This window comes from Eublepharis macularius, chromosome 7 (genome assembly GCF_028583425.1).
Source record: "Eublepharis macularius isolate TG4126 chromosome 7, MPM_Emac_v1.0, whole genome shotgun sequence".
In the NCBI taxonomy this organism is placed as follows: domain Eukaryota; kingdom Metazoa; phylum Chordata; class Lepidosauria; order Squamata; family Eublepharidae; genus Eublepharis; species Eublepharis macularius.
Genome location: NC_072796.1, coordinates 45,347,235 through 45,374,127, shown reverse-complemented (window position 1 = coordinate 45,374,127; position 26,893 = coordinate 45,347,235). Strand labels below are relative to the sequence as shown.

The window sequence follows — 26,893 nt, the reverse complement described above, 5'->3', positions numbered from 1 at the left end:
CCATTCCTCGCAGATCTTCAGTGTTCTCATCTCCAGTTATAGGCTTTGAATTTTTCTCTCTCTCCCCCATAGGGCTTAGTTTAAAGCCCTCCATATCAAGTTTGCAAGGCTCTTACCAAACACATTTTTCCTACCCTTGTGAGGTGCAAATCATCTCTTGATAGAAGAACTTCATCTCAAAAGCATAAGCCATGGCCCCAAAACCCAAACTTTCCTGATGACACCATCTACATAGCCAGTCATTTATTTGCAGTATTCTTCTTTCCCTTCCTAAACCACAGCCTTCAATAGGAAGAACTGACAAAAACACAACCTGTGCTCCCAAGTCCTTAACCTTTTTACCCAGAGCAGCATAGTCTCTTTTAATGCATTCTTGACTGTGCTGGGCAATATCATTTGTTCCCACATGTACGAGTGCATTTTTTCTTCAGCACTTCCTGGGCAATGGCACTGGCATTGACTAACTCGGGATCAAATCACAAAAGGTTTGCTTTGCACCGGAGAGGGGAGTTCCAGACAGCATCACCATCACCATCCCTTTATGTGCATTTTTACGCACAAGGCAAGGAAAGACTGGCAACATCCACATGGGCATGCACACATGGGTTTGAGGGGGGAGTGGTCTCCTTCAGCCTCTGATTCCCCAGCTGCCTCAAAGGTTCTGATTAAAATTGGAAAGACAAAGAAATCGTTAAAGGAGAGCCACACTGAGGAGATCCCAGGCATGTAGAGGTGGTTCATGCGCATTCAGTGGCGTGCTGTTGCTGCTGTCTTTTGCTTAGGTTCCAGTGCCACCACTGTGACAAAAGAAATCCTCCAAAGATAGTGGGTCGAACAGCACCTGAAGGCTTTCATGATTAAAACTGTTAACCCAGCATTAAATGACATGGAGGTAGCAGGCATGTGTATTGCACACGCACACACACCCAAGTATTTCCAGACCAGTACTCTACATGTAAGGACCAGTCTGGTCAGATTTTTTATTTTTGTCCACACCGACAGCAGTCTCTCATTCAGCTGTGCCTGCCATTGTTCTTCATTTTCATTCAACTTTGGGTTAATGGTTTTAGTCGGAAAGGGAGACTGGCAGCTTTGTCCTGTCCAGTCTCCCACTTTTACCAGTAAAAAATAGAAAAAAGAGTGCCGTCCTTCCTCCCCTGCCTGTTAAGGGAAAACTAACATCTGGTGCTCCCTTTCTGTGTGCTTTTATGCACAATGCAAAGGACAGGCCTGAGGCATATCTGAACAGGGAGTCCCAGGCTGTTGCAAAGCAGATTAGGGTGAGGAGTCTTTTTCCCTCGTCGTGGGGACAAAAGTACAAGGCACAAGGAAACATGGCATAACAGCAGGACTCAACTATAGTAATTTGTCACTAAAGCAGGTATAGTTTTTTAAAAAGATTTTGCTGCACTGGTTAGCAATGGAGTGTTCTATTGCTGGCGCGCTGCGCCAGCACACCATACCACCATTGCTTTGCCAGTAAGTTTCCTGCCATTGTGTGCATCTGCCAACACTTGCATGCTTTAGGGTCCATTGTTGTGTGAGTTTTCATGTGCTTGAGGAGAAATTCATTGGATCTATAGGTGTTTGGATGATTCGGTTTTTGGTTAAGTGCAAATAGAGCCTTCTTTCCCCAATCCCCACCCCTTGAAAAGAACAGTGTGTGCATGTGTGCACAGCCACCCAACGCCCCACCTTGACATGTGCCTTCCCTAAACATTCTTTGAGTCCATAAGCATGGAACCCTGTTCTTGTATGCTCTCAAACTTGATTGGCCAATGCTTTAGAGGGAAGACTGTGTTCTGTGCTATTTTGGTGCTGTTGCATGCAAAAACAGCTGCCTCAGAGCCTTGTTCCCCCCCCCTTTGAAAAGAACAGCGTGTATCTGCATATGTTTGACCAACTCCTGTCTTGAGCACATGCAATGGGCCGAAACTCAGGCAAATGAAAAAACACAAATTGATCAGATCCAAGCTGGCACTGGCCCACCCAGAACAAACCAACAACGGGACAGAATTATTCCAGAAATCCTGGAACTAAAATGGAAATGTTCTTGGTCACATTCCTAGTGTGCAATACATTAGATTTCTAGTTTTTCCAGAGAAATGATTTGAACAAGGGGCTGAGCAGCAGTCCAAGATACTGCCTCTCACATTGCCTGCTAGCAAGTCCCATTAATGCAATTGCTACTCCTTGTAGTTCCATTGACGCTTCAGAGCTGCTACCCAAAGAGACAAGGATTTGGGAGGGCATATCAGAACTGGGCAGCTGTTAAATATTTCTGTGCTGAAATACTGCTATTCAGTATTGTTATTCAGGTTTCTCTGGCTCTTCTCCCCTCTCAAATCAATCAGATCTAACATGCACATTTGGTTGATACTCTGGTAAAGTCTATACTCACCATTACTACTTTGCCAGTATTGAACTATGATGTCATCATATGTTAAGGAATCATTAGATAGTTAAAAATATTCCAAGAAGTCCAATTAGTCTATATTTCACATATTCCCCACCTTTCCCAAGTATTCAAGAGAGCTTACAATAATCTTAATAAAATACCTCAATTTATAATATTTATAATCAGTGACAACAATAAATTAAATCAAAGAAGGGATGAAATGGTCATAATTGTTCATGGAAAACTACCAACTTTACTCTTCTAAATATTTGGCTACTGAATACTGATAATACCAGTGAGACAGTGAAGGCCCTATTACCAGAATCCTTTCTGGTTTAAAAGTTAATTCAAACCACCTTCTTCACATAAAGAACTTTATACAAAAACTCACAAAATCTTCAAAAGGTATTTGTCCCAAATCACATTCAAGGAAATTTTTCTGTACACTGTAACTGAGTATAGGAGGATTCATAGGGTTGCCAGGTCCCTATACCTTCACAGTGAGAGAGGGTGGAACTTGTTACCTTATGCCTCTGGTGTGGTGATTTTTGTGTGCACTCTCTCCCGCACTTGTGTGGGAGAAGTGATGTAATCCCACTGGCAATGGGAGCACTCCCACAGCTGGCACAAGGTTGTTGTGTCTGTTGGGAGCACGTGCTGCTCGTGTTCCTGGGGTGCCTGCTGGTGGTGGGCAATCTCCAGATGGCCCCAAACCATCCGCCGGTCAACAGAAACTGGTGAGCAAGCAGGTAAACCACCAGGTGTTTGCCCACCACCAGCAGGCACCTGGAATCCCTAAGGATGCACCATTATAAAAGTCTGTACAGTAAAATTGATATGCATCTTGTATCAGAAGTTTTTAACTTGAAAAAAGAAAAATTAAAGCAAGCCTCAAAGAAATAAAAATAAAAGTATGACAACAGTAGTGAAAAATCTGCACATAAGCATCCAGAAACAGTTTCCAGATTTTAAAAAATAAGTCCTTTTGCAGTTGTCTATATGGCATACCTTTGAATGCTGATAAAGTTGTAAGGTCCTCAGTTCAGTGAATCCTTTTGTGTCTCTAATGTTGTCATTTAAGTCTTAGCTGCAATAAGGGCACGGAGAGTCCATTTTTGGTGAACATTAGTTAGGTTCCAGGATACAGGCAGATAGTTTAAAAGTCTGAAACATTCTCAAAAATGGGTATTCTAATACAAAGTTCATGAGTACTAGCTTCTTCCCAAAAAGATCAAATGACTGGGACATGTCCAAAGCATTTGCTTAATTTTCTTAGTTTCACGCTTGTTTTATATGTTGGTTCTCATTAAGACTGTTTACTGCATTGATGGAAATTGTGTTTCCATGCTTAGAAGGAGACAATGCCAATAAGGAAATGTTTGCTAGTGCTGATAAGTTTTTCATATGTTTGCTTAGATCTGGGTTTTTTTCACAGGCCTGAGTATGTCACCTTGATAATTTCAGCATGTAGAAAATGTTAAGACTGATTGATTTGCTGATTGTTTTTTTTAAATAGTGAATTTAGGAACAAATAGCATATGGCTTAGCAGATACTTTTGGAATAGTATTCATCAAGGGGGCCACTGACTAAGGGCAATTTTTACACAAATCATACACATGAAGCTACCTTTATACTGAATCAGACCAGTGATCCATTGAGATCAATACTGTCTGCTTAGGCTGGCAGCAACTCTGCAGAATCTCAGGTAGAGGTCTTTCACATCCGCTGATACTTTTAATTGGAGTTGCTGGGGATTGGATTTAGGGCCTTCTGCATGCCAAACAGATGAGTCACTATCACTGAGTCATGGCTCTTCCCCAAATCTTATGTGTGTACTGTTAATAAATTTAAGTCAGTCATATATTCATAAAATTTCAGAATTCTTCTCAACTTCTTGGTTGACAGAAGCTTTTTCATGCTACTTGTGTATTTTTTTAATTTCATAATTTTGATAATATTAGGAACATCAATTACATGATAGGTATAGTGTGCAGGCAGTTTGTCCTTTTTCTCTATTTCCGTTAGTACCCTCACATAAGGCTTGCAAGGTACCCGCTTATGGTGGGCAATCTTCTGGCAATTGTTGATGCCCTCCAGAGCCTTGGGCACCAGTGGGAAAAGTTGAGAAGGAGGAAAAGGAGGGGTGGAGGCTTGGTGTGCTGATGTCACTTCGAATGTAAACTAGAAGTGGCAATGGATGCTCTGGTATTTCTCAAAAACTGTGGTTTTACCATAGGCTTTATGGTTTTTGAGAAATGTCAGCATCCCTGGCAATGTGTTGACATCACTTCAGTACATGGGGAGTTACAGCAGGATGTTGCCGGCAACATGAGCAAGTTGCTAGAACCATTATGACATTGACAATGAGCACCCCCCCCCAACAGGTTAAGTCTCCTGTTGATTGCCAGAGGCACCTGGCGACACTATCTTTACAGCACTCATCCAGGTAGGAAACCTGCTGGGGAAAGGGAAGCAAAGGGAATGAATCCCTTGTGTGACCGCTTACACACTGCCACCCACCATAAAGCTCCCTGTACAGGTTATGGGCTTCACAGGCAACAGCAGTCACAATATACCACCTGTCTAACCTCTATTTATCAGATAGAGAGCCCTGGCCCAAATCCATACTGGGTTCTCTCTGTCCTCTTCCCAGAGGCTCCACTAGATCGGCAGCCAGCTCGCTATATTCACTACTCTCACTCAGCTACTATCCAGGGCTAGTGGTGAAAAGGAACTTGGAGTAACTCCCTCTATACACTGCTACCATTTGGTTAAATTAGGCCCATGGGTCATGACCAGAATGCTTGATGTTCCTGTGTGTGTGTGTTATTTCCCATTAACCAACAACTTCAAGCCAGGCAGGGTTAAAACAGAAACAAAAATAACTTTTATTTACAAGAAATTTAACACAGGTGTGAATGATTTAAAACATATAGAAATATTGGTGTTAGAAGGTGCTTATATAACCTTATACTCTTATAATAGTGGATAATAAAATTTAGCAAAAGTCAATAGCCAGCTGTTATCTTTGCTGCCTCTCCTTAGCAGTTTTCAATCCTCCTCTCTCTCCCTAATTTCCTTAACAGATTCCAGCTGTCAGTAGCCCCAGCATTCACCACCTCTCATTGGCTGTTCCCCAGGAGAGGTTGAGCTGGAAGTATTCTTGTCCATCACACCTTAATACTAACTTTTGCCTTTGAAAATCTTGATAGTATGGTATAGTTTACTGTATCAAAGGCTGTTGATCTAATAACAGAGAAGCACAACCCTTGTCTATATTCAAATAGAGATCACCAGCTAAAGGCATCAGTGCTGCTGTGTCTGTCCCTGGCCTGAAAGTATACTGAAAGGGGTATATGGTTGTCCTGGAAGACCTGGTGGTGTTCTGCAACTACTTTCTCAATTACCTATACGAAGACACTTTTCAATAGGTTTGCCTGTATTGGCTGTTATATCAGGAACTACATAAATGCAAGGCATTTGTCCCTGTGAGCGCCCAGCTCAGAATATCAATCTTGTGGGGACAATTGGAAGGAATTTATCTAGGATAAATGGTCCAAACAGTAACTTGCCTGCTGCAGTACACTCTAAATGAACACAGCAAACAGTGTCATCCTTAAGGGCATTTTAAGTTTCAAAGAATGTTGCTGGCAGTATTCCAGAATTGCTTCTGTTTGTATATTAACTGTTAATATGCACATTTACACACAAACTTGTTCAATTCTTTTTAACCTTCAACTTCTGAAGTTTAATAATAGAGAATATGGTGAAACCTTAATATTTTTGTACCCTTATAATGATTTGATTTTGTAATAAGATGTGAAGACTCAGGGAAAAAAACTAGAAAAAGTAGGGGGGGATTCAAGGTTTGTTTGTTTGAACATTGAAAAAAATCCCATGAAATATTTTTTGAGTGAGTGAAACAGGTTTTAATACAAGGTTGTACTCAGTTGTGTAGCATAAAAAAATTAATGTAAGAAAATCTGCAGATTTAGGTAATGGTATCCTATGCATACTGTAGACATATGCAGTGTTTTGAAGGATACATTTATTGTTTAAATATGATTAATTCTGGTGATAATATGTTATAATATTTTGATAATAAATTATATAGGCCTGTGTTTTCAATTTTGGAAAGTTTTAACTTGATAACAAAATATGCTGGTAGTCCTGCCTATTGTGATTTTTTCCCCTGCATTTCAAATGGCAAAAAAATAAGATACTTGTGTTAAGATTGCACAGGGTGCAGAAGTTGACAGTTCTGTCTGAAGTATTGGGTATATTTGCAGTTTATCTTGTAGAAAAGCAAGGTTTTTATACTTTTAAATTCCATAAATATGCCAAATAGTTCTTTTTAAATTCTGATTCATAAATTATGCATTTATTATGTTAAAAAGTAAAATAAGTTTAAGTTTGATAGGAAAATAAGTAGGGCATATATTGCATATATCCCCAAATTTCCATTTTTCTCTCTCCATGGCTTCATATTTTTCAGAAACGTACATCTCTAATAATAGTTTTAAAAACAGTAATTAAATCCTGATGGATGAAAAATGAGTTTGGCTCTTAAATTTTTGGGCAGGCTCCTAAAACTTGATAAGATCTGAAATACTTTTTAAATTGTGTATAAATCTTTAAAACATTTGTGCTCAGGCAGGTCTGTAAAACACATAGTGAAACATTAAATGAAACAGTTAATACAAATGTAAAGAGTATCAGAATAGGAAGTATCCACGCTTGGCTACATGCAGATCATGTGCACTACCACTAAGATGTGGTATTTTTCCTTCATTGTAATGTAATTGTATTTACATGAGCATAGCCCTTGCAAAAGTTTGTATTATCTACCAAGGATTGGTTCCTATTTGTGTTCCGTTGTTCATAAGTGCAAACACGTAAAAATGTAATAGAGGTAGCTTTTGTTGCTCCTGTCCACAGCGAAGTCTGTTTAAGAGAATCTAATTAATCATGCTCATGTGAATTTAGTTTTTTAAAAAGTCTTTGTGATCTTCTCCCAGTGTTTTCTCATAACCTTCTGTTTGGCTAAGCAAAATCCCTAGTAATTGTGTCTATCTGGAGTACCACATGAAGCAGTGATCTCTCAGCAAACTGAGACTTTGTGGAAACTTGAGCCTTGGGATTTATGTGTATGAATAAGAGAGTTTTTATCTGTAGAATGTCTGTGTTGTGTCCATAATAGCTGTTTCTGGAAATATAATTAATGGCTGATCCAGTAGTTCAGTTGACTGAAATCCCTTAACTGAGAAATATTGTATGTTGAGGTGATACGAAAGCTGTCTTTGATGTGTGTTCTATGGTGCTTTTGCACATGCAACTCATCATTTGGTGTAGTTTTCCATCCAGTTCTAGCTCTTGTCATGTGAAATTAAGGCCCAAAGTAGACATGATAAGAGATACAGGCACATCTGTTCAAAATTAAGCACGCAGGTGAGGGGAGCTAAATCCACTGCTGTGCTCTGTTGCTTTTGGTTCTTTTCTTCCAGCCTAGCCCTTTTCTTTCATTCAAGCTGGGCTGGAAGTGTAATGCAAAAAACACCAGAGAGAGTTGATTTGAGGGAAGGGGCAGGGTTTAGCACCTCACCCGTATGCTCAGTTTTGTTGAAAACAAAACCTTCCCCTGATTTGGTGAGTGGACATACCCTGCATGTTTTGTAAATACAACTGTGGCTTCTCTGATTTACTGTAATCTCTTATGCCTCCCTGGCTTGTATGAGTAAAACTGAGCACATGGCAATCATTGTTAACCCTCTCAGCATTTTTAGTGGTGGCAGATAGTTTGTGTAATGCTAATTTAATCTTATAGTGGAGAATTGAGAGGGAAAGCACCTTGCTCACATGCTGGGCAATATTTTGCAACGGGGGGAGGCATTCTACCAGTTTCTTTTATCTTGGAAGATGGTCCCTTATCTTGATTTAGATGATCTGGCCATGTAGATCCATGCCATGGTTACTTCAAGGCTGGAATGTTGTAACACACTCTAAATAGGTCTGCCCTTAAAGACAACTTGGAAACTCCATTTGGTATGGAACTCTGCATTCTGGCTACTATAAGGTCAAAGTGGATTCAGCATATCCGTCTCATTCTGCAGATAGTCCATAACTTACTGTTCAGTTATCAGGTTCAATTCAAGGTTCTAGCGGTCATTTGATTAAAGCCTTCTGGAGGTGCCATTCTGCAAACAGGTAAAATTGGCAATTGCCAATTCATGCACATTCTTTATGGCTGATCCTGCGTTATGGAATGGCCAGCCTGAGGTCATCAGGAAGACCCCACCACCACTTCTGTCATTTTACAGAATGTTCAAAACAAAGATGTTCAGGAGGGCATTCCAATAAAGAGATCAGAACTCTAGTACAATGGATTAGCTCTGGAGGTTGCTTCTATAAGGGATAGTTTATAGCATATTGTGATGTTTATTGTACATACAGTCACCCCCCTTTTTACTGCAATTAATTGTTTTCTACCTTTGAAATTTCTCTTCAATGTGGTGTTTCCAAATTTAGACGGTTGTGTGGTATTAACAGTTTTTTTATTTACATTGTTTTGTCTCCTTAGTTTTTTGTTTGCTTGCTTGCTTTGGAGGTTTGGTATAACAAACAAGACAGACCCAGTAGTTAAACTGTAACAATAGAAAGGGGACACCCCAACTGGGTCAAAAAGTTTTTTTCTTTTTCAAAGTAACAAATGCTCACTCCTTATACATAAATAAAGACATGACTCCAAATAACTGAAGCAAAGTAAGTAATTAAAAGTCCATTCTTTTTCACTCTTTATACACTGTAGTAATTAAGGGTCCATTCATAGTAATGCTCTTACTTCTTTCCTTTTGCAGCTTGTCCTTTTGCAGCTTTATTTATCAGTTGTTGTTGCCAGAGGAATTGGCATTCTCACGCAGATGCCCAAATCGGGGCCGGCTATTTGTAAACGCTGATTTTCGTCCCACAGACTTCCTCGGGGGCGTTTTAATCTGTCTCCTTTTGTCTTATACACGTATTTTCTATCTCTCTTATGAGGTAACTGGAGAGCGACACCAATACACTGGCCAGAGAAAGAGTATTGGTGTCGCTCTGCAAAAGGAAAGAAGATAAGAGCATTACTATGAATGGACCCTTAATTACTACAGTGTATAAAGAGTGAAAAAGAATGGACTTTTAATTACTTATTTTGCTTCAGTTATTTGGAGTCATGTCTTTATTTATGTATAAGGAGTGAGCATTTGTTACTTTGAAAAAGAAAAAAACGTTTTGACCCAGTTGGGGTGTCCCCTTTCTATTGTTACTGCTTTGGAGGTTTGGGCTGGATAAAAATCTCAACACTGCATTTTAATAGTTTGTCTTTCTTAACTGGAGATAAGTAGGAAAGGAGAAGTCTGTTGCTCCCAAACCTCACCAAATAACAACCAAGAAAGCTTTGGAAATAGGCTTGCCAGCCCCCCACCTGTGGCAGAGAAGAGGACACGGGGGAAGCATCTGGAGGAAGGAGTTCTCACTCCTGGTCTTCATCTTGAGGGCCACCATTGCCTTGTGAATTGACAAAGGTTGGCCAGGTGCAATGCTATGTCTTCGGCCATTCTATATGGCAGATTTAACAGGATAGCCTATTCAGCTAGATGCTGTTTATGTAAACAAAAATATGTTGAGTCAATTACACAAGTTCTTTTGCATCGTCATTTGTATGCTGGTATATGTCAAACATATTTAAAATCTGTTCTAGCTAGTATGATGGATTGCTCTGACTCGCTCAAAGTCTATAGACTGTTGAACTATTCCTTTCCTGATGTCACCGAGAAGGTGGCTAAGTTTCTCCATTCTGCTTTGAAGTTGTGTCAAAGGATATCACAGAAATAAGCTATAATTGTATTTATGTATTTGTTTTTCTTTTTTGTAAATGGATAACTTGAATTGTTGATATGTGCCAATAAAGGCTAACTTGAACTTGAATTGGCAAAGGGCTGCATACACAAAGATTCTGTCCCTTAGTTCTTCTTTTGCCACCACTGAAGAAGGACGCATCTTCTCTCCGCTCCTCTGCTCTAGCTCTCTCTCTCTCTAAAACAAGGTTATATAAATCAAAGATAATTACAAGTTACAGAATATATAAACTACAAAATATTTCTCCCCTCCATCTCCTTATTTACTTATATTAGAATGTATTATATTAAATTACAAATTTGATAACTAATCCATTTTGCTGATAATTGTTCTTAATTTTCAGCTACATAATCAAAAAACATTTCCATTTTTTTCTGAAATTCTAATATTGGTCTGTTGTGTGTATAAGATGTTAATTTTGCCATTGATGCATATTCATATCGTTTATTTGTCAATTCTGTCAAATCTGGACAGGATTCTGCCGCTGTAACCTATATTTAAAAAGTTCACTATGTTTTTGTGATATTACTTGGTAAAATATGTAATAACATATTTTTTCGGTCCAACACAAAGTGACTCAATATCTTTTGCATCTCTTCATATATTTTTATCCAGTATTTCCTTGCTGTCTTGCATGTCCACCATATATGATAGAATGTTGCATCTGGGTGTTGACATTTTTAACACTTTCCACTACAATCCTTATTAGCTTTTGCAATGTCCTTAGGAGTAATACATCATCTAAAATATTTTATACCAGTTCTCCCTTAATATTTAGCAATCTGTAATTTCTTTAGTCCATGAATTTTCTCACTGGTTCACAGATATATTTTCTCCAATGTTTTCCATCCATTTTATCATACAGTTTTTTACCTTTTCTGATACTGTATCATATTGCAATAAGATTTTATGTACTTTTACATTAGTAAAAGTACATAAAATCTTATTGCAATAGGTGTTTTGAGTCTCCAGTGATAAATTGTTAAAACACTGTTTTCTCTCTTAACAAGATCAAAGACTATTAGGTTTTATGACCTCTCTGACTGTGATAGTTCCGTTCACCCACACTGTCAAAACTCGTACAAGCAGTTCTCTATCCCGAGGTTCTTCCCCAGGTCCCTGAAGTGGTGGAACAACACACAGAACCTCTTACTGGGGACCCCCTTTGGCTCCTCCCCAGTTCACAGCTTGATCTACACAGATACCTCTCTGTTGGGATGGGAAGTTTGTTCTGGGACCACCCAGGTAAAGGGAGCATAGTCCTGTCAAGAATTGTCTGTTCACATCAGGCTCCTAGAGCTAAGGGCAATAAGGTATGCTCTGAAGGCTCTGGTTTGCCTAGTGGAAGGCAAGAACGTTCAGGTATGCATGGACAATACGACTGTTCAATACTTGAGCAGACAGGAGGGCACAGATTGGGAATGGGCTATCCAGCATCGTGTCCTCGTGTCAATACTTGAACAGACAGGAGGGCACAGATTGGTAATGGGCTATCCAGCATCGTTTCATACACATAGCGGACAAGGACAATGTTTTGGCAGATGCACTGTCAGTCCAAATCCTAGAACTACAAATGGTCCATCCGCATGGACTTCCTCCGCCCTGTTTATGCAACATGAGGATATCTGACCATAGATTGGTTTGCCACAGATCTCAATGGGAGATGTGCTCGATATTGCTCATGGGCAGGAAAGGGGAAGGTGTCTCTCGGGGATGCCTTTTAGATTGCTTGGATGGGCACCTTCCTGTATGCATTCCCTCCTCTTCTTCTTATGATATTGACACTCAGCAAGATGATGAGAGAAAGTTCCTTGGTGATCGTTGTTGGAAATAGCAATGTCTGGTGTACGACAGCAGCAAGAAGGAAGAAGAGCCTACCATGCAGGGGGCAGCAAGGATCACTTAGTTAGGACAGTGAGAGTAGCACCTCTCGTTTCCTGGGGGTCATTTCCTTGTCTTGTTTCCTATTGGGCTAAACAGGGCAATATCCTGCTTCTTCTCTCTCCTGCCACACTTCTTCTCTCTCTCTGCAAGATGTAGATAGCAAGGATCTCTCTCTCTCCTCTTTACTATGAAGTATGTAACTTCCTCAAATAAAACTTTTTGCCTCTCTAATCAGCACAGCATAATTCCGCTGTGTTATTTACACTCACTCCATCAATCGTAATAGTCCCTTACTGGCCGAGACAAGCCTGGTTTGCCTCTCTATTCCAAATGTCGTGGGGCAGAATCTACCATTCTCCCCTAACACCTTCTACAGGACGATGTGGTTCTCCACCACGACCTGGGCACTCTGAAACTGATAGCCTAGTTCATATCCCTCCTGGACTGAATTTCTCCTCCCCAGTCTAGGAGGTCCTGTTGGAAGCTAGGAAACCATCCACCAGGAAATCATACCTAGACAAATGAAAAAGATTCTCTCTTTGGGCCACAGACAACAACTTGAACCCAGTTTTGGCCTTGTTAACATCTGTTTTGCACTATTTGTTCCAGCTAAAGGACCAAAGTTTGGCTAATGGCCATTTCGGCCTACTATGATGAGATAAACAGGAAATCTTTCTTTGCCCAGCCACAATGCAAGCCCTTCCTCAGAGGTTTAGCAAACCAATATCCTCCAGCATTCAGACCAATTCCCCAGTGGAGTCTCTCATTGGTTCTTGCTTCACTCATGCATAAACTTTTTGAGTATCTAGCTACCTGCTCCTTTCTGACAACTAAAACAGCTTTTCTGGTGTCTATAATGTGGCTAGGAGGGTAAGTGACCATCCTTTCATTATGATATTCACTGACAAGCTTGTACTCTGTCCAAGCCTCCCCTTTCTACTGAAGGTGAACATTGTCTTACCAGTTTTTTCCCCCTATTCCTACAACTGACACAGAGAGACATTTGCACACAATGTACTTTGTGCTTTCACTTGGATAGGACAGTTTCTTTCCAAAAGGCACGTAATCTCTTTGTCTCATTTAGAGGGCCCAAAAATTGGATGGTTTGGTTCATTAAGATTGTTATATAATCAATCTAAACAACCATACCCATTGCACATAAGAACACAATCTACAAGGGCTCAGTTCACCTCATCAGCTTTTAACTTAGGCATCCCTCTAGTGGAATTGTGTAAAGTGGCCACCTGGTCTACATCATCCACATTTATCAAGCATTATGCCATTGACATAGACTCCAGAAGGGACACACCTGTGGGCAAGGCCCTCCTGAAGAGTCTCTTCTATTAAAAAGCTTCACACCCATCTCCTGGGTAAGTTAATATGCTAATCTCTCATGTGGGACTGCACAGAAGACACAACGATGAAAAACAGGTTGCACTTACCTGTAACTGTTCATCAAGTTGTCTTCTGTGCACGTTCACATCCTTCCTCACAGCGTGCGAGGGAGGGAGCCACTTGCCCCACCTGGAGGAGAAAAGCGCACAAAAAGGTTAGGTGAGTGCTTTGCACCTCTAGGAGCTTCAGAGTGTCTGTGGCTGGCCTGTGCATGCACAGTTCCCATGTATGCCTGCCCAGAACATCACTCAATGAACAACAGTTACAGGTAAATACAACCCTGTTTTCTTCTGGACAGATTAGTGCCACATTCAGAGCAGTGAACAAAGTCAGTGTTGTTATGATCCTCACAATACAGCTGTAGAGCTGGGGCTGAGAGGAGTAGTTTACCCAAGGCCACCTGCAGAGTTCATGGCAGTGGTGGGAGTTGAACAGACAGAGTGGTGATTTGCAGCCCAGCCATTTAAATACTATGCTACAGCAAACTGTATGAAATCTGAAAGGTGGTTCCATTCCCTACCCCATCCCCTTATAATTGAATAAGGCAATAAATTTTGGTTCTTGATGAATAGCTGTAGTTTGAACTGTAAATAGTATTGTTCTGAACATGTTCATGTGTAAATAAAAATACTGTGGCCAAAATGATATGGGCTTATATAAAGTTATTTCTTGAAAACTAACTTGCTTTCAGAGTGCTGTATTGTTTCCATTTGCAGTTATAATAAAATGGCTCAGAGAATGTTTTCAGATGTACTGATGAAACCGTTGACAATATGCAAACTCTTTTTAAAAAGTCTTCTATATTAGTGCTTGTTTTGTAAGGCAAAATGAAAGCCTTGAAATAATTGTGTGTGTGCACGTGCATGCGTGCGTGTGCACACATACTGTTGGATCCAAGCCATGGCATACTGCCTTCTTTTCCTTGGAGGAAGGGTGGGATAAAAATGTGAGACAGACAGATGCACACAGACATGTCCCTGTTTAGTAGACAGTCAAAGTTCTCTTGCGTTGGACTTTAATTTTACCTGGATTTATTCCTTGAAATTGAGGAGATTATCTGTTTGCTACTTTTTGCTGAATATTTTACTTTCTATCACTAAACAGGGTAAATTGTTCCTAGAAAAATATTGCCACTGCTGTAGTCTCTGTTCCTTCCTTAGCCTATTAAATCCAGTGTTCTTTCTGTAACAAACTGAATGAACAGAATTTTAATAGTTTCAGGCACTAACAATATGTTCTGTCTTTTAAATCCCTTTCGGTCATGCTGATATTATTATTACTGCTGTTGAATTTCCATTCTGCAGGAAACCTCCAAAGGTGAGTTTTTAAAAATTGTTCATATAGATAGCTAGGAATAGTTTGTTGAAATGCATATCATGTTGCCCACAAGAATAACAAGATGTCTAGAACACTTTTAAAATGTGTTCATGTTCAGATCAATAAAGATTATGTACAAGAAGTTTTTAAAATTACTGTACATAAGTGTAACTTGTATGTGAATTTAAGTATAACTTGCAAAACAGTATAACCTGCAAAACAATCAGCGTCGGACTGTCTTTAGCAACCAGTGGCGTCTTTAGCAACCAACATGGTGGTGTAATACTGATTGTTTTGCAAGTTATACTGTATAAAAGAGCCTGTGAAGAAGAGAATATACGAAACGGGATTGCATGAATATATGACGGCAAAACTCGTAGGCACGTTTGTGCCTACGAGTTTTAATTTTCTTAAAGTTAAAACTCAAGTTCTAAATTTGCAGGCAAACTTCACAGCACAGGCATCTGTGTGATTTTGCAGCCTTGGTGGCAACATTATAACATTAGAAGAAAACTTGTTTCAGCGCATTGAGATGGCTTACATAGTGGGACACCATCCAAGCGCTTCTGGGTCTTGTATGAATCTACTATAACAACTTTTGATTTCTGGAGGCTTCCTCCCCACTAGGGGACTGGCAACCCTAATTTGGCAAGATCAGGACCCAGTACCTTATCAGCAGTGTGCGGGGGAGTGGAAAACTTAGCAACTTGAATAGAATAATTTGGGTTTGGCCCTCATAGGATATTCTAAGATCAGCAGTCTCTGAATGGGCTATAAACTTAAATATCCAATAGTTTTTGGCTACTTCTCCACTTCATGTCTGTCTAAAAACATGTAAATAAGAGTTTTATTTGGTGTCTAAAGGACATTAGAGTTAACCCAACGCAGGCAAGCACAGAAAGGAAGTTCCCTTATGGAGTGCCAACAGAGAAAACCTTAGTAGCCTCCCATCTTACATCAGCAAGAGGAGAAACCCAGGGTTTGGCCTGTGCTAAAGATCTTAACTACCAGTCAGGTTCATATGGGAACATGTGGTTCTTATTTTAAATGTTTGAATGAAGAAGAAAATCTGGGATGTAGTCCTTGAATTACTTATGAGATACATAGAAATGTTAATAGACCACTGTTAGAATTCTGATATCAAGAGATGGAAAATTTCATGCATTGCTTTTGTGTAAACTTGATTTAGAATACATCATAGCAGCACTGATTATAAGAAAAGTACCACAAAGACTACTTGATACAAATTTTTCTGGGGTCTTGTGAAGTATAGCAAAGAGTAAGCCACAGTTTCCTGCTAATTGGAAGAGCAGTCTACCAAACAGGCTGAAACCTGTCTAGTATTTCAATGCTGACTGTAGCGCCGTTTACACATTCAGTTATTTAAATAAAATGAAAACAGAAGGGACAGCATATATTTTACTAGAGGTGTGTACTTTGTGTTTCCGATCTGTAAAGATTCAGGGTTCCCGAATCGAAGCCAGCATCAAAGCTTCCTGAAGTGACTCAGATCGCTTCAGGGAGCTTTGGGGCATTTTAAAGGGTCTCCCTCCAACCACCACCCCACTTAACTGAGCCTTCCCAGGCCGGCGGCGGCAGCAGTGTGAGCGACGGAGGAGCCGGCTCAATGCCCTCCCACCACCCAGCTGGCTGCTGCAGAGGCTTTGGTGGTGGCACAGGCGACCAAGGAGCCAGCTCCGGGCCTTCCTGCCACCCAGCTGGCCGATGCAGAGGCTTTGGCGGCAATATGGGCGACGGAGGAGCCGGCTCCGGGCCTTCCCGCCACACAGCTGGCTGCTGCGGAGGCTTCACCGGTGGTGCAGGCGATGGAGGAGCCAGCTCTGGGTCTTCCCACTGCTCAGCTGGGCTTCCCTTCCGAGAGGTTAGTGGGGTTGGGGGTCGTTTAAGGAGGGCTAAGTGGGGTGGGTGTGGATGGGGGGCTCACTTTGGTATGCTCCGAACCTTTACGGAACATACCGAAGCAATTTAAAGACCCGAATCCTGAAGCGGCTTGCTGCTTCAGGGTTCAGGTTATTCCGGAACAGTTTCCCTCTTCAAGTAAATCGAAAGCGGGAAACCCGAATTTTCCCCTGGTGCACACCCCTTTATGTTACCCTAAACCCCTTAAGAAGGGAAAACTGAATACCTTTGAAAAACAGTAGGATGAAATGTAAAGATGGAATTTGGACATTGAGTATTTATTACTGTCACTGTTAGCAATGAGGCAAGAGTGAAGTATTAGCTAGCAAAAATGTTAAGACATCTGAAAAAAATTGAGACAATTGAGTAAGAGCTTTTTTAGGTGTGTGTGAGAGAGAGAGAGAGAGAGAGAGAGAGAGGAGTGGTGATATCTGTGTGCTGTTATACTGTGGAGCCCACAAGCCATATGCCTCTGTATTCCAACAACTAAGTTCTCACTTGAGGGAGACTCTTGGTATAGACAGATAGGTAGATAACCTCAGTTATTTCAAGGTCCTGCCAAGGTGGGCATGGAGGCGTTTGTGATGGATTTCCTGCTAGGCCCTCCGGCTGACCATTCCTGCACCTGGGATTAATTGTATAGTTGTGTTCCGACCTCACAAATGAACTCTAATTTGCAATAAATTTGTGCATCATTTATTCTCATGCTTCTCTACTTCCTTTCCCCTTTGTTCTCCCCTCATATGTGGAGCTGAAATTGAAGAATTCTTCTTTTTGCAAGTTTTACCTGCTTAATCCTGCATTATAATTCCTGTTTATGGACAAAAACAAACTCAAATATGTTGCAGTGCCTGAATACAGCAAAATTCCTAACAAATAAGTCTTCAGTCTTCTTGGATCCATGCATGAGGGGAGGAAGGCATAAACAAGAATGAGAATAAACCAGGTTTAATCAGTTTGTGTTGCCCTCTTCTGCATTTTTCCCTGCTCTGAATTACAATATTGGCCATCTAATAATCCCCAACACTGAGTTTGCTTTTTTGACACACTTTGGAAAGAAATTGTGACTCACTGGGTTGACATTGTCAACCCAGATTTCTTTCCCCCTCAGTCTTGTACAATTCATAGTCTATTAGCATATATTTAAATTTAGGTATAATTGAAGTAAACAAATAGTAATAGTGTGGTGGTCCAGGTAAGAAACAGCTGCAATTTATTGGGGGGAAGAGGAGCCTAACTCTGAAATAGATTACTTTAATCATTCTCCTTTCAAACCTGTAAAAGTTAATATTAGTGCCTTCGGTATTCAGACTAGGATGAGTCATGATGTCTTGTGGAAGAACTTAATTTAATGTTTATGTTCTTATGCAGGTATTTGCCTTTGATTACTGCTTTTGGTCTATGGATGAATCAAACACTGCAAAATATGCAGGTATAATTTTCATCTTTACTATGCTTGGCTAATTTCCAAGTTTCTTCCCCCTCCCCCATGTTTGGCTTAAATATTGGCTTCTTTCTCAGTACATCTTCATCTGATAGTCATACTAGAACAATAGTTCCCCAAATTTGATTGAACTAAACAGTATCAATCTTTGCCCAGTTTTGAAGTATATGAAATGATAATGCTGATTAATAGGTATATGTATAATACTCTTAGTTCATGTAAAACAAGGCATTGATAGGTACTATACTATGTTTATTTATTTCAATAATAATAAAGGAATATAATTTTATTTTTCCTCTACAAAAATAATCAAATTCAGTGAGACCTATTCAATTTTTTCCCCATATAATTCCTTGGGAATCCTCAAATCACACTACATTGACACCCAGAATATAATTGTTTGTTTAAAGGGAATAATTATATCCACTGTGATAGCTAGTAGATCTCTGAGACTGGATGGAAAAATACTATGTTTATATAATATTTGTAATACAAACAGTCCAGAGTTGGAGTACTCCTTTGAGAGAAAAGTGTTAATTCTACTACCTTCCCAAACTTTGCTTTGAGATTAAGACTATAAATATGTTTAGCGTGGCTGTCAGTATGATTAGATGCAGCAGAATCGTCTGTGCAGCTCTGTCAGCTTCACTTGTATTTAGCACTTTATGTCAACCGTGTAATCTTCGCAGTCTGGTGAATTCTGCTGAGTGTACTTTTTGACTGTTTTGAAAGTTGTGAATGTGTGGTGGTTAATAAACTGGCAAACTCTTATTATCAGCATTTCCAGAGTGCTGGATTTCATACCACCAGTTGGGATGGCTCTGTAGCTTTCTTAATCCTTAAAATGTGGAGGATTGCCTGTTTCATCTCTATGCTCAACATTATGCTTGTTTTCAAATTTCTTGCTGCCATACCCTATTGTATCTGTCAGTGAATATTCTAACTGTTGTTCATTATGGTACTTGCTCAGTGAATGTCCTAGCTGTTGAGTATATATTATATCTCACATTGTGCAATTCACCTTGGATCTCAGTGAGAAATGTGGACTATAAATGAATAAATTAAAATATGAAGCTTCTGCTGAAGACCAGCTGGCTCTGGTAGCAGGATACCCATGATCTGACCTCTCACTCAAAATTTAAATGTTCATAGTAGGTGCACATGGGGCAGAATTCCTATTACTTCTTTCAGTATACAGTGCTTGGGATGTCTGTGTTTAAATATTTTCTCTGCTGTTGGTACTTGACCATTTACCCCTCTTGGAGAAAATGATTGTGGGGAAATGGTTTAAATGGGAAAGCTATATGGGTTAACATTCCTCCCTGCAGCTGTTATCAACACTTTTAAAAATATCATGGAACTTGCACAGTCTCCTCTCCTTTGCATCCAAAGACCATCTTTCTCCCTCCAATAAAGGTAGGGGAGGAGTTTGATTCCCTCCCAACTTATACTCTGCTTAATTGTTTCAAATCTGTTGAGGACAAAGTTGTGCTTCTGTTCTTTTTGACAGCTGTTTCTGTGTGATATAAATGTCATGTGTTTATTGAAGATCGTTTCCATAAGATTTCTTTTGGCATTTGCTGTATGGAAACAGTATTCAGGAATTTGAAAATCATTTGGAAAAGGTTTTTTAAAAATTAAAATTCTTAGTCTCCAGCATCAATTTTTAGTTGCCAATCTTACATGAAAAATATAGATTCCTTGATGTTGTCATCAGACTTCTGTGAGAATTTTGCATCCATAAATTCCTTCATGGAATATATTTTAATTTTTTCTCTAATCTCTGGGCTAAACTGTTCTGAGCTTTCGAAAGAGCCTGTTTGTTCATGCTCAGAGAACTAGCAGTTTTACAGTGTGTGTGTGTGTGCACACGTGCGTGCTAGTATAGTCAGGCACACACATAAGTAAGTTACCCTTATTTTATTTATAGTTTTATTCTGAATTCTAATCTGAATTCTAATTTAGCTGTGATTTTGTTATGCCCGTGACAGAATAGCTAGTGTTTCCCTCTAAAGTATCTGTTTATTACCATTATATGGGACCCTGTGGTGCTGATTGAAGCACCATAGACTGATAAATATTATAAGGAGTGGTCATTTTGGGAAATATGGAACAAGTTTACCCAGTTCTATCATCTCCCAGATGACAGTGTAGATAACAATTCTGTTATTGTACCTCAGTTGGTTGTGGCATGAATCATTGCACATCTACTTTACAAAAAGACTATGATTTTTGCCCTCATGCAAACACAGTAACCCTGTTTTAAATTGAGGCACCGAGTACCTATTAACATTTCTTTGGGTTTGGTTTCATTTTTGGCTGCTATAGCAAAATCCTGAGATAATAAAGAAATTCCTATATGAGAACCAACCAACGTTCACAATGTAGTATGTAAGATTTTTAGTTACAAAGAACTGTTCCTGTAGATTGATGTTACCAAACCATTTAAAAAGAGGATAAAGAGAAGATATTTTGCTCAGCAGTGCGTTATCTGTATTACTGTTTTTAATTCAACCGAAGGGAAAGACCCGAACTTGCACATGAAGCTGCCTTAGGCCGAGTCAGACTAGGCCGAGTCTGACAAGGTCAGTACTGTCCATTCTAGCCTACAGTAACTCTCCAGGGTCACTGATAGAGGTCCTGCTACCGGATTCTAGAGAACTGAAGCTGAGACTTGTATACAAGTAGATGTCTTACCACTGAGCCACAGCCCCATTTCTGTGAGGTATAGGCCAGTGTGCAAGTCTGAACTTTGCTTATTTCATTGTAAATATTGGTTGATTTTAATGGAGGCATTTTTTTCTGTCTCAAACATTTGGGATTTTAAAATCATAATTAGTAGATGATAAACAAATTGCTGCTAAAGCTCTTCAGTTCATACCTTGCAATAAACTATGGCTTCCTTCGAACCGCGAAGTCTTTAATAGTTGTTCCATTGGTGAAGGAAGAGGAAGGAAGAAGAAAGATGTGTATGTGCATGCGTGCGCACGCACCCAACAACTAACCTAATCTTGTTCTCATCATGAGAAAGCTGGATCATGTTTTTGACAAGTAAATGCAGCAATTCTTTGTGAATACTTAAATATGCTACAAATGATATAAATTAAGTATGGCTTTCACTACTATTTTATTGTCATCAAGGCAATATAAAAAACTGGCCAGACTCAGCCCTGGTTACCTTCAACAGAGTTACTCTGTCAGGCACTCTGCAATTGTACCCTGTGATGAGTTTAGTCCCATTATTCATGTTTTTAAAAGTCATATATCTTGGTTGTGTATTTTGAAAATAAAGCATTTGCTTAGTTTAAGGTTTTGTCTCAATTTTAAACAATAATAATATGTATTTTATAGGTCAAGAAGTAGTATTCAAGTGCCTTGGTGAAGGAATTCTTGAGAAGGCCTTTCAGGGATATAATGCCTGCATTTTTGCCTATGGACAAACAGGTGAGAGTGTTGCCTTTTGTGGTTAAATATGGGGGAAAATTTTTTAAATGTCACTGCCCTTGAGACCTGTAACTGTGGCATCTCAGACTGATATCTTTCCCTAGCCAAACTCAGGGCAGGATTCCTCTGTGTTCTACTTCCTTCCTCCTTCCTTAATCCAGCTGTATAGTTTATATATGTTACAATTAAAGTGTGGAAATTATTCGAGAGAGCAGAAGAAATAATAGATACCAGTGATGTTATAGTGTTCTACTGAATGAGCTCAGGTTTAATTACTCTGGTGTCTTACATTTTCTTTTTCTGTATGGAAAATGTGTCCCAAACAAAGATAACACATGTATTGTCGAAGGCTTTCACGGCCAGAGAACAATGGTTCATCTTCGTTCTTCTGTGCCTCCACACATGGGACTGCGCAGGCGCCGGCCAGCCGCCGGAGAATTTTCTAGAGCTTCTATGGCTCCGAAGGGGCCGTCTGTCGCGCGCCTCAGCGACCGTTTTCCCGCCCAAACGGTCACGTGATCCTCCAGCGACCAACGGCCCCTTCCCTCAGTTCTCTTCTTGCCGCCGCTTGGAGAGAACGTGAGCTTGTGCTCTGTGCTTTGTGCTTCGTGCCTTTCTTCTGACTGATTGATCTTGGCTTTTTTGACTTCGGACTTCTGACCTCGACTATTCTTCGGATCTCGCTTTGGACTTTGACGTGGACTCGGTAATACGACTCGGACTGTTTTGACCCTTCTCTCGCGTGCCCCTGAAGATGGCCTCTACGGCTCTCTTCAAGCATTGCCTGCAATGCCACACTAAGATGGCCAAATCCGATGGCCATGATCTGTGCCTTTTTTGCTTGGGGGAGACCCACAATGTGTCGGCCTGTAAGGTCTGCCAGGGTTTTACCAACAAGGCCCGGCAGGATCGCAAGGCCCGACTAAATTCCTCGCTGTGGCAGAAGGTTATGTCTGAAGGCGCCCCGTTACCTCCGCCCAAGGCCGGCCCTAGCCCCTCTGCCGAACGGCAATCAAGAGCTGGCTCAGTGGCCTCCACGGGGTCGAGACCGAAACCGCGTCCCCTGAGTGCCTCGGCGTCGAGAGTGGCCTCTCCAGCGCGGCCGCCCCGGAGCGCGTCATCTACCAGGTCGGATCCGAGACCAGCTTCGGAACCGAGGATCCTGGTACCGAGTCCCCGGTAGGAACCGACGACCGGTTCGATCCCGATCAAGGCGAAGAGGTCGAAGCAGAGGTCCCCTTCGAAGTCGAGGAGCGCGTCGGTTCCGAGGTCTTCTTCTTCGGAACCAGCTAAAAAGAAGAAGAAGACCAAGCATCGCCGGTCCCCGCGTCCCGCTCCGCAGGAGGAGGTCATCGTGCTCCCGCACACGCCTTCCCCTCATCTGGGTTCCCCTGAACCAGAGGAGGTCTCCGAACCGGTGCCGGATCCGATGGCGTTCGAGACTGTTCGGGCAGAGTTTTCCTCGGGACCGGAGCCGAGCCCACGGCCACATCTGAGTCGGCCATCTCCCGCCCATCGTTCGCCGAGGTCGGAACCGAGCCCGTCTCCGCATCGGAGTCGATCTACCCCTGCTGTCGGTCACGAGAGGCGTCGGTCCGGGGACAGTGTCCGATCCGTCCGGTCCACTGCGTCCCGACATCGCCAGGCCTCCTACCTTCCCCCGTCGTACCACTGTCAGTGGGAAGGGGCGCCTACGGGTTTCTCCGCATCGGAGCCGAGGCCTTCAACATCACAGGCATGGTTTCCACCTCCGGTCCACGGTGAGGGATCCCAGCTCGGTTCCGACGAGGGGGACGTCGAAAGCCTGGGGGACTACAAGTCGGAGTCCTGGTCTGAGCCATCGCCCGCTGATGATGTGGTGCCTGCTACTGGTTCACCGTATGAAGACCTACGGATTTACTCTGACCAGATGGCACGAATGGCTCAGGCCTTAGAGATGGACATCTCCTCGGCGGCCCCCCAAACCAAGGACAAGCTCCTCAAGAGGATTTACGGGGACAACCCAGCGTACCTCGGTTTCCCCATGCTTGAGGGTATTGAGGAAATCGTGGATAGGGTGTGGAAGGTGCACTGTGACCAGCCTCCGACGCCCAAGCGAATAGAGCAGCTGTATAAAATCAAACAGGGCACCTGGCAGGCGTTGGTGAAGCACCCTCCACCTTCCTCTCTTGTTACCGAGGAATTCAACCCCAAGCGGTCGGGCCACACATCTGTGCCGGCCGATAAAGAAAGCAGGAAGCTTGATGCGCTTGGCAGGCGCCAGTACACGGTGGCTTCGTTGGGCCTGAGGATCGCCAACTACCAGACCATCATGGCTGGTTACCAGCTCTACCTCTGGGAGAAGTTGGCATCCTACACTCGAGACCTCCCACCTGAGCAGAAGGCTGTCGTCTCCCTGTTGCAGACAGAGGCTGTCAGGCTGTCTAAGCAGCAGATGAATGCTGGGAGCCACGCTGCTGACACTGCTGCTCGGGGAATGGCTTCGGCGGTGGTCCTCAGGCGCCACTCCTGGTTGCGGTCTACGGCCCTGTCCCAAGAGGCGCGTTCCAGGGTGGAGAGCATGCCATTTGAAGGGGACTCGCTGTTCTCCAAATTGACCGACGAGACCCTGAAGAAAAAGAAGGAGGACCGGCAGACGGCGCGGTCCTTGGGGCTGGCTCCTGCGGACAAGCCCACCTCCAGGCCACGGTATGCTCCCCGGTCCGGCCCTTACCACTTCCAGGGCAGATACCAGCAACAGCGGCCGGGCTACCACCAGTATCCTGCTTACCAACAGCGGTCATACCCTCCTGCACAGCAACAGAGGAGGCGAAGGCCTTTTAAACCTCGTCCGTCGCAGCCACCGGCCCAGCAGAGAGATCAGCAGGGCGCCGGGAGGCAGTACTGACGGGTCGCGCCAGCCGTATCCCCGAACTTCTCGGACAGACTGAGTCCACTCCTCTCTGAGTGGGAGTCAATAACATCTGACTCATGGGTCTTAACAATTGTTGAAATGGGATACGGGCTGGAGTTTGTTGAGCTGCCTAGGTGCAGTTCACCCCTGACAGCTGTCAATAATACTATGGCCGAGCTGGATGCGGAGATTGTGTCGCTCTTGGCCAAGGGTGCTGTGGAAGAATTGCCCTATGAGGACTCTGTAAAGGGGTTCTTCTCTAGGTTCTTCCTGGTCCCCAAGAAGGATGGGGGCTTACGTCCCATTTTAGATCTGAGGGGCCTTAATGCCTTCCTCAAGGTGACTAAGTTCAAGATGGTTACGTTGGCGGCTGTGATCGCCTTACTGAAGCAAGGGGATTGGTTTGCGGTCCTTGACTTGAAGGACGCATATTTTCACGTGGGAATACGGGAGGAGCACAGGAAATACCTGAGCTTCATTCACCGGCAAAGGGTTTTCCGGTATAGGGTGCTCCCCTTTGGCCTGTCCACTGCCCCACGAGTGTTCACGAAATGTGTGGCCCCTGTGGTTTCTTTCCTGCGGGAAGAAGGCTGTACCATCTTTCCGTACCTCGATGACTGGCTCATCGTGGCTGAATCGGAGTCTAGGCTGGTGCAGGACATTGGCTTGGTACTTAGCACTTGCCAACGCCTGGGGCTCCTGGTGAACTTTGAAAAATCCAAACTGGTGCCCAACTGCAAGGTGTCATACATTGGTGCACTATTAGACTCTGTGGAGGGTAAGGCTCTGCTCCCCTTGGAGAGGGCTCGGTCCCTAAGGGGTCTGGTGTCCATGTTTAGAAGGAACCGTTTCCAGTCTGTGCGCACTATCCAGTGCTTACTAGGGCATATGGCAGCGGCCACCTCTGTGGTGCCCTTTGCTAGGCTGCGTATGCGCCCTCTCCAGAACTGGTTTGTGCGGAGGTACGATGCTCTGCTGCACCCTCCGTCCCTCAAATTCTCTATCCCGAGGGTCATCCTCTCCTCCTTGGACTGGTGGCTGTCTGATGACAACTTGTTTAAAGGGACTCCCTTTGGGTATCAGCACCATGACGTCACGGTTACCACTGATGCCTCTCTGTTGGGATGGGGGGGCTTACTGTGGTGATGTGTCTGTGCAAGATGTCTGGTCTGAGAGGGAAAAGACCCTCCATATCAATGTGCTTGAACTAAGAGCCATTCGTTTCGCACTTGTGTCCCTTACAGCACTGCTGAGAAATCATCAGGTGTTGGTGCAGACGGACAACATGACTGCCATGTACTACGTGAATCAGCAGGGGGGCACAGTGTCCATGGCCCTGTGCCGGGAAGCCACGCTCACTTGGCAGTGGGCTATCAGGAACGGCGTGTCGCTCCGTGCTATACACGTGGCTGGGTCAGACAATGCCCGAGCGGATGCCCTCAGCAGGGTCCCTTTGCTGGACCACGAGTGGGAACTGAACGTAGAGTGCATTGGGCCGATCTTTCAGATGTGGGGTCGTCCAGTGATAGACGTGTTCGCCACTGCGGCAACCACCAAGGCCCACACGTTCTGTTCCAGGGCAGGGAGCGACCCCCTCTCTATTGGGGATGCCTTCCAGTTTACGTGGACGCAGGGCTTGCACTACATGTTTCCTCCGTTCCCCTTGATTCCCAGGGTCCTGTGCAAGATAGAGGAGGACGGGACGGACTGCATCCTGGTGGCCCCCTTTTGGCCACGGCAGGTTTGGTTCCCGAGGCTCCTGCGGATGTCCCAACGGACATATGTCAGTCTGCCCCCTCGGCACGACCTTCTCCTGAACGGGAGCCTAGTCCACCACGATCCCAGGACGCTGCACCTGACGGCTTGGTGGATCGTTCCTCCCCTGTAGGCTTTACTGACGAAGTACAGAGGGTCCTCCTGAATGCTCGTCAGCCATCCACTAGGCGCGCTTATGCGGCCAAGTGGCGCAGGTTTGAACTTTGGGCACTTGCTAAAGGAGTGGTGCCTGCCAGCAGCCCCCTAGGGGTTGTATTTGGGTACTTGTGCCACCTGCGGGACCTGGGCTTGAAGGTTTCTTCCCTCAAGGTCCACTTGGCAGCTATATCGGCTGCGCACACCCCAGTTGAGGGTGTTACAGTGTTTTCTCACCCACTATCCCGCCAGTTCCTTAAGGGCATGTTCAACCTATACCCACCTGTGTCAGCACTGGTGCCTCAATGGTCACTGTCCCTGGTTCTTTCACGTCTTATGTTGCCTCCATTTGAACCTATGGCTACCTGCCCCTTGGACATGTTATCGTACAAG

General features: G+C 43.0%; 1 protein-coding gene across 3 annotated transcripts in view; it reads left to right on the top strand.

Annotated features, from left to right (window-relative positions):
- Nucleotides 1–26,893, top strand: part of KIF13A (kinesin family member 13A) — a 128,210-nt gene that overhangs the window by 17,516 nt on the left and 83,801 nt on the right. For all 3 annotated transcript variants that reach the window (XM_054985607.1, XM_054985606.1, XM_054985605.1), the window contains exons 3-5: nt 14,876–14,888; nt 18,180–18,240; nt 21,604–21,696. In XM_054985607.1, the coding sequence (XP_054841582.1) occupies nt 14,876–14,888; nt 18,180–18,240; nt 21,604–21,696 (167 nt within the window). The remainder of the gene's footprint in view (nt 1–14,875; nt 14,889–18,179; nt 18,241–21,603; nt 21,697–26,893) is intronic.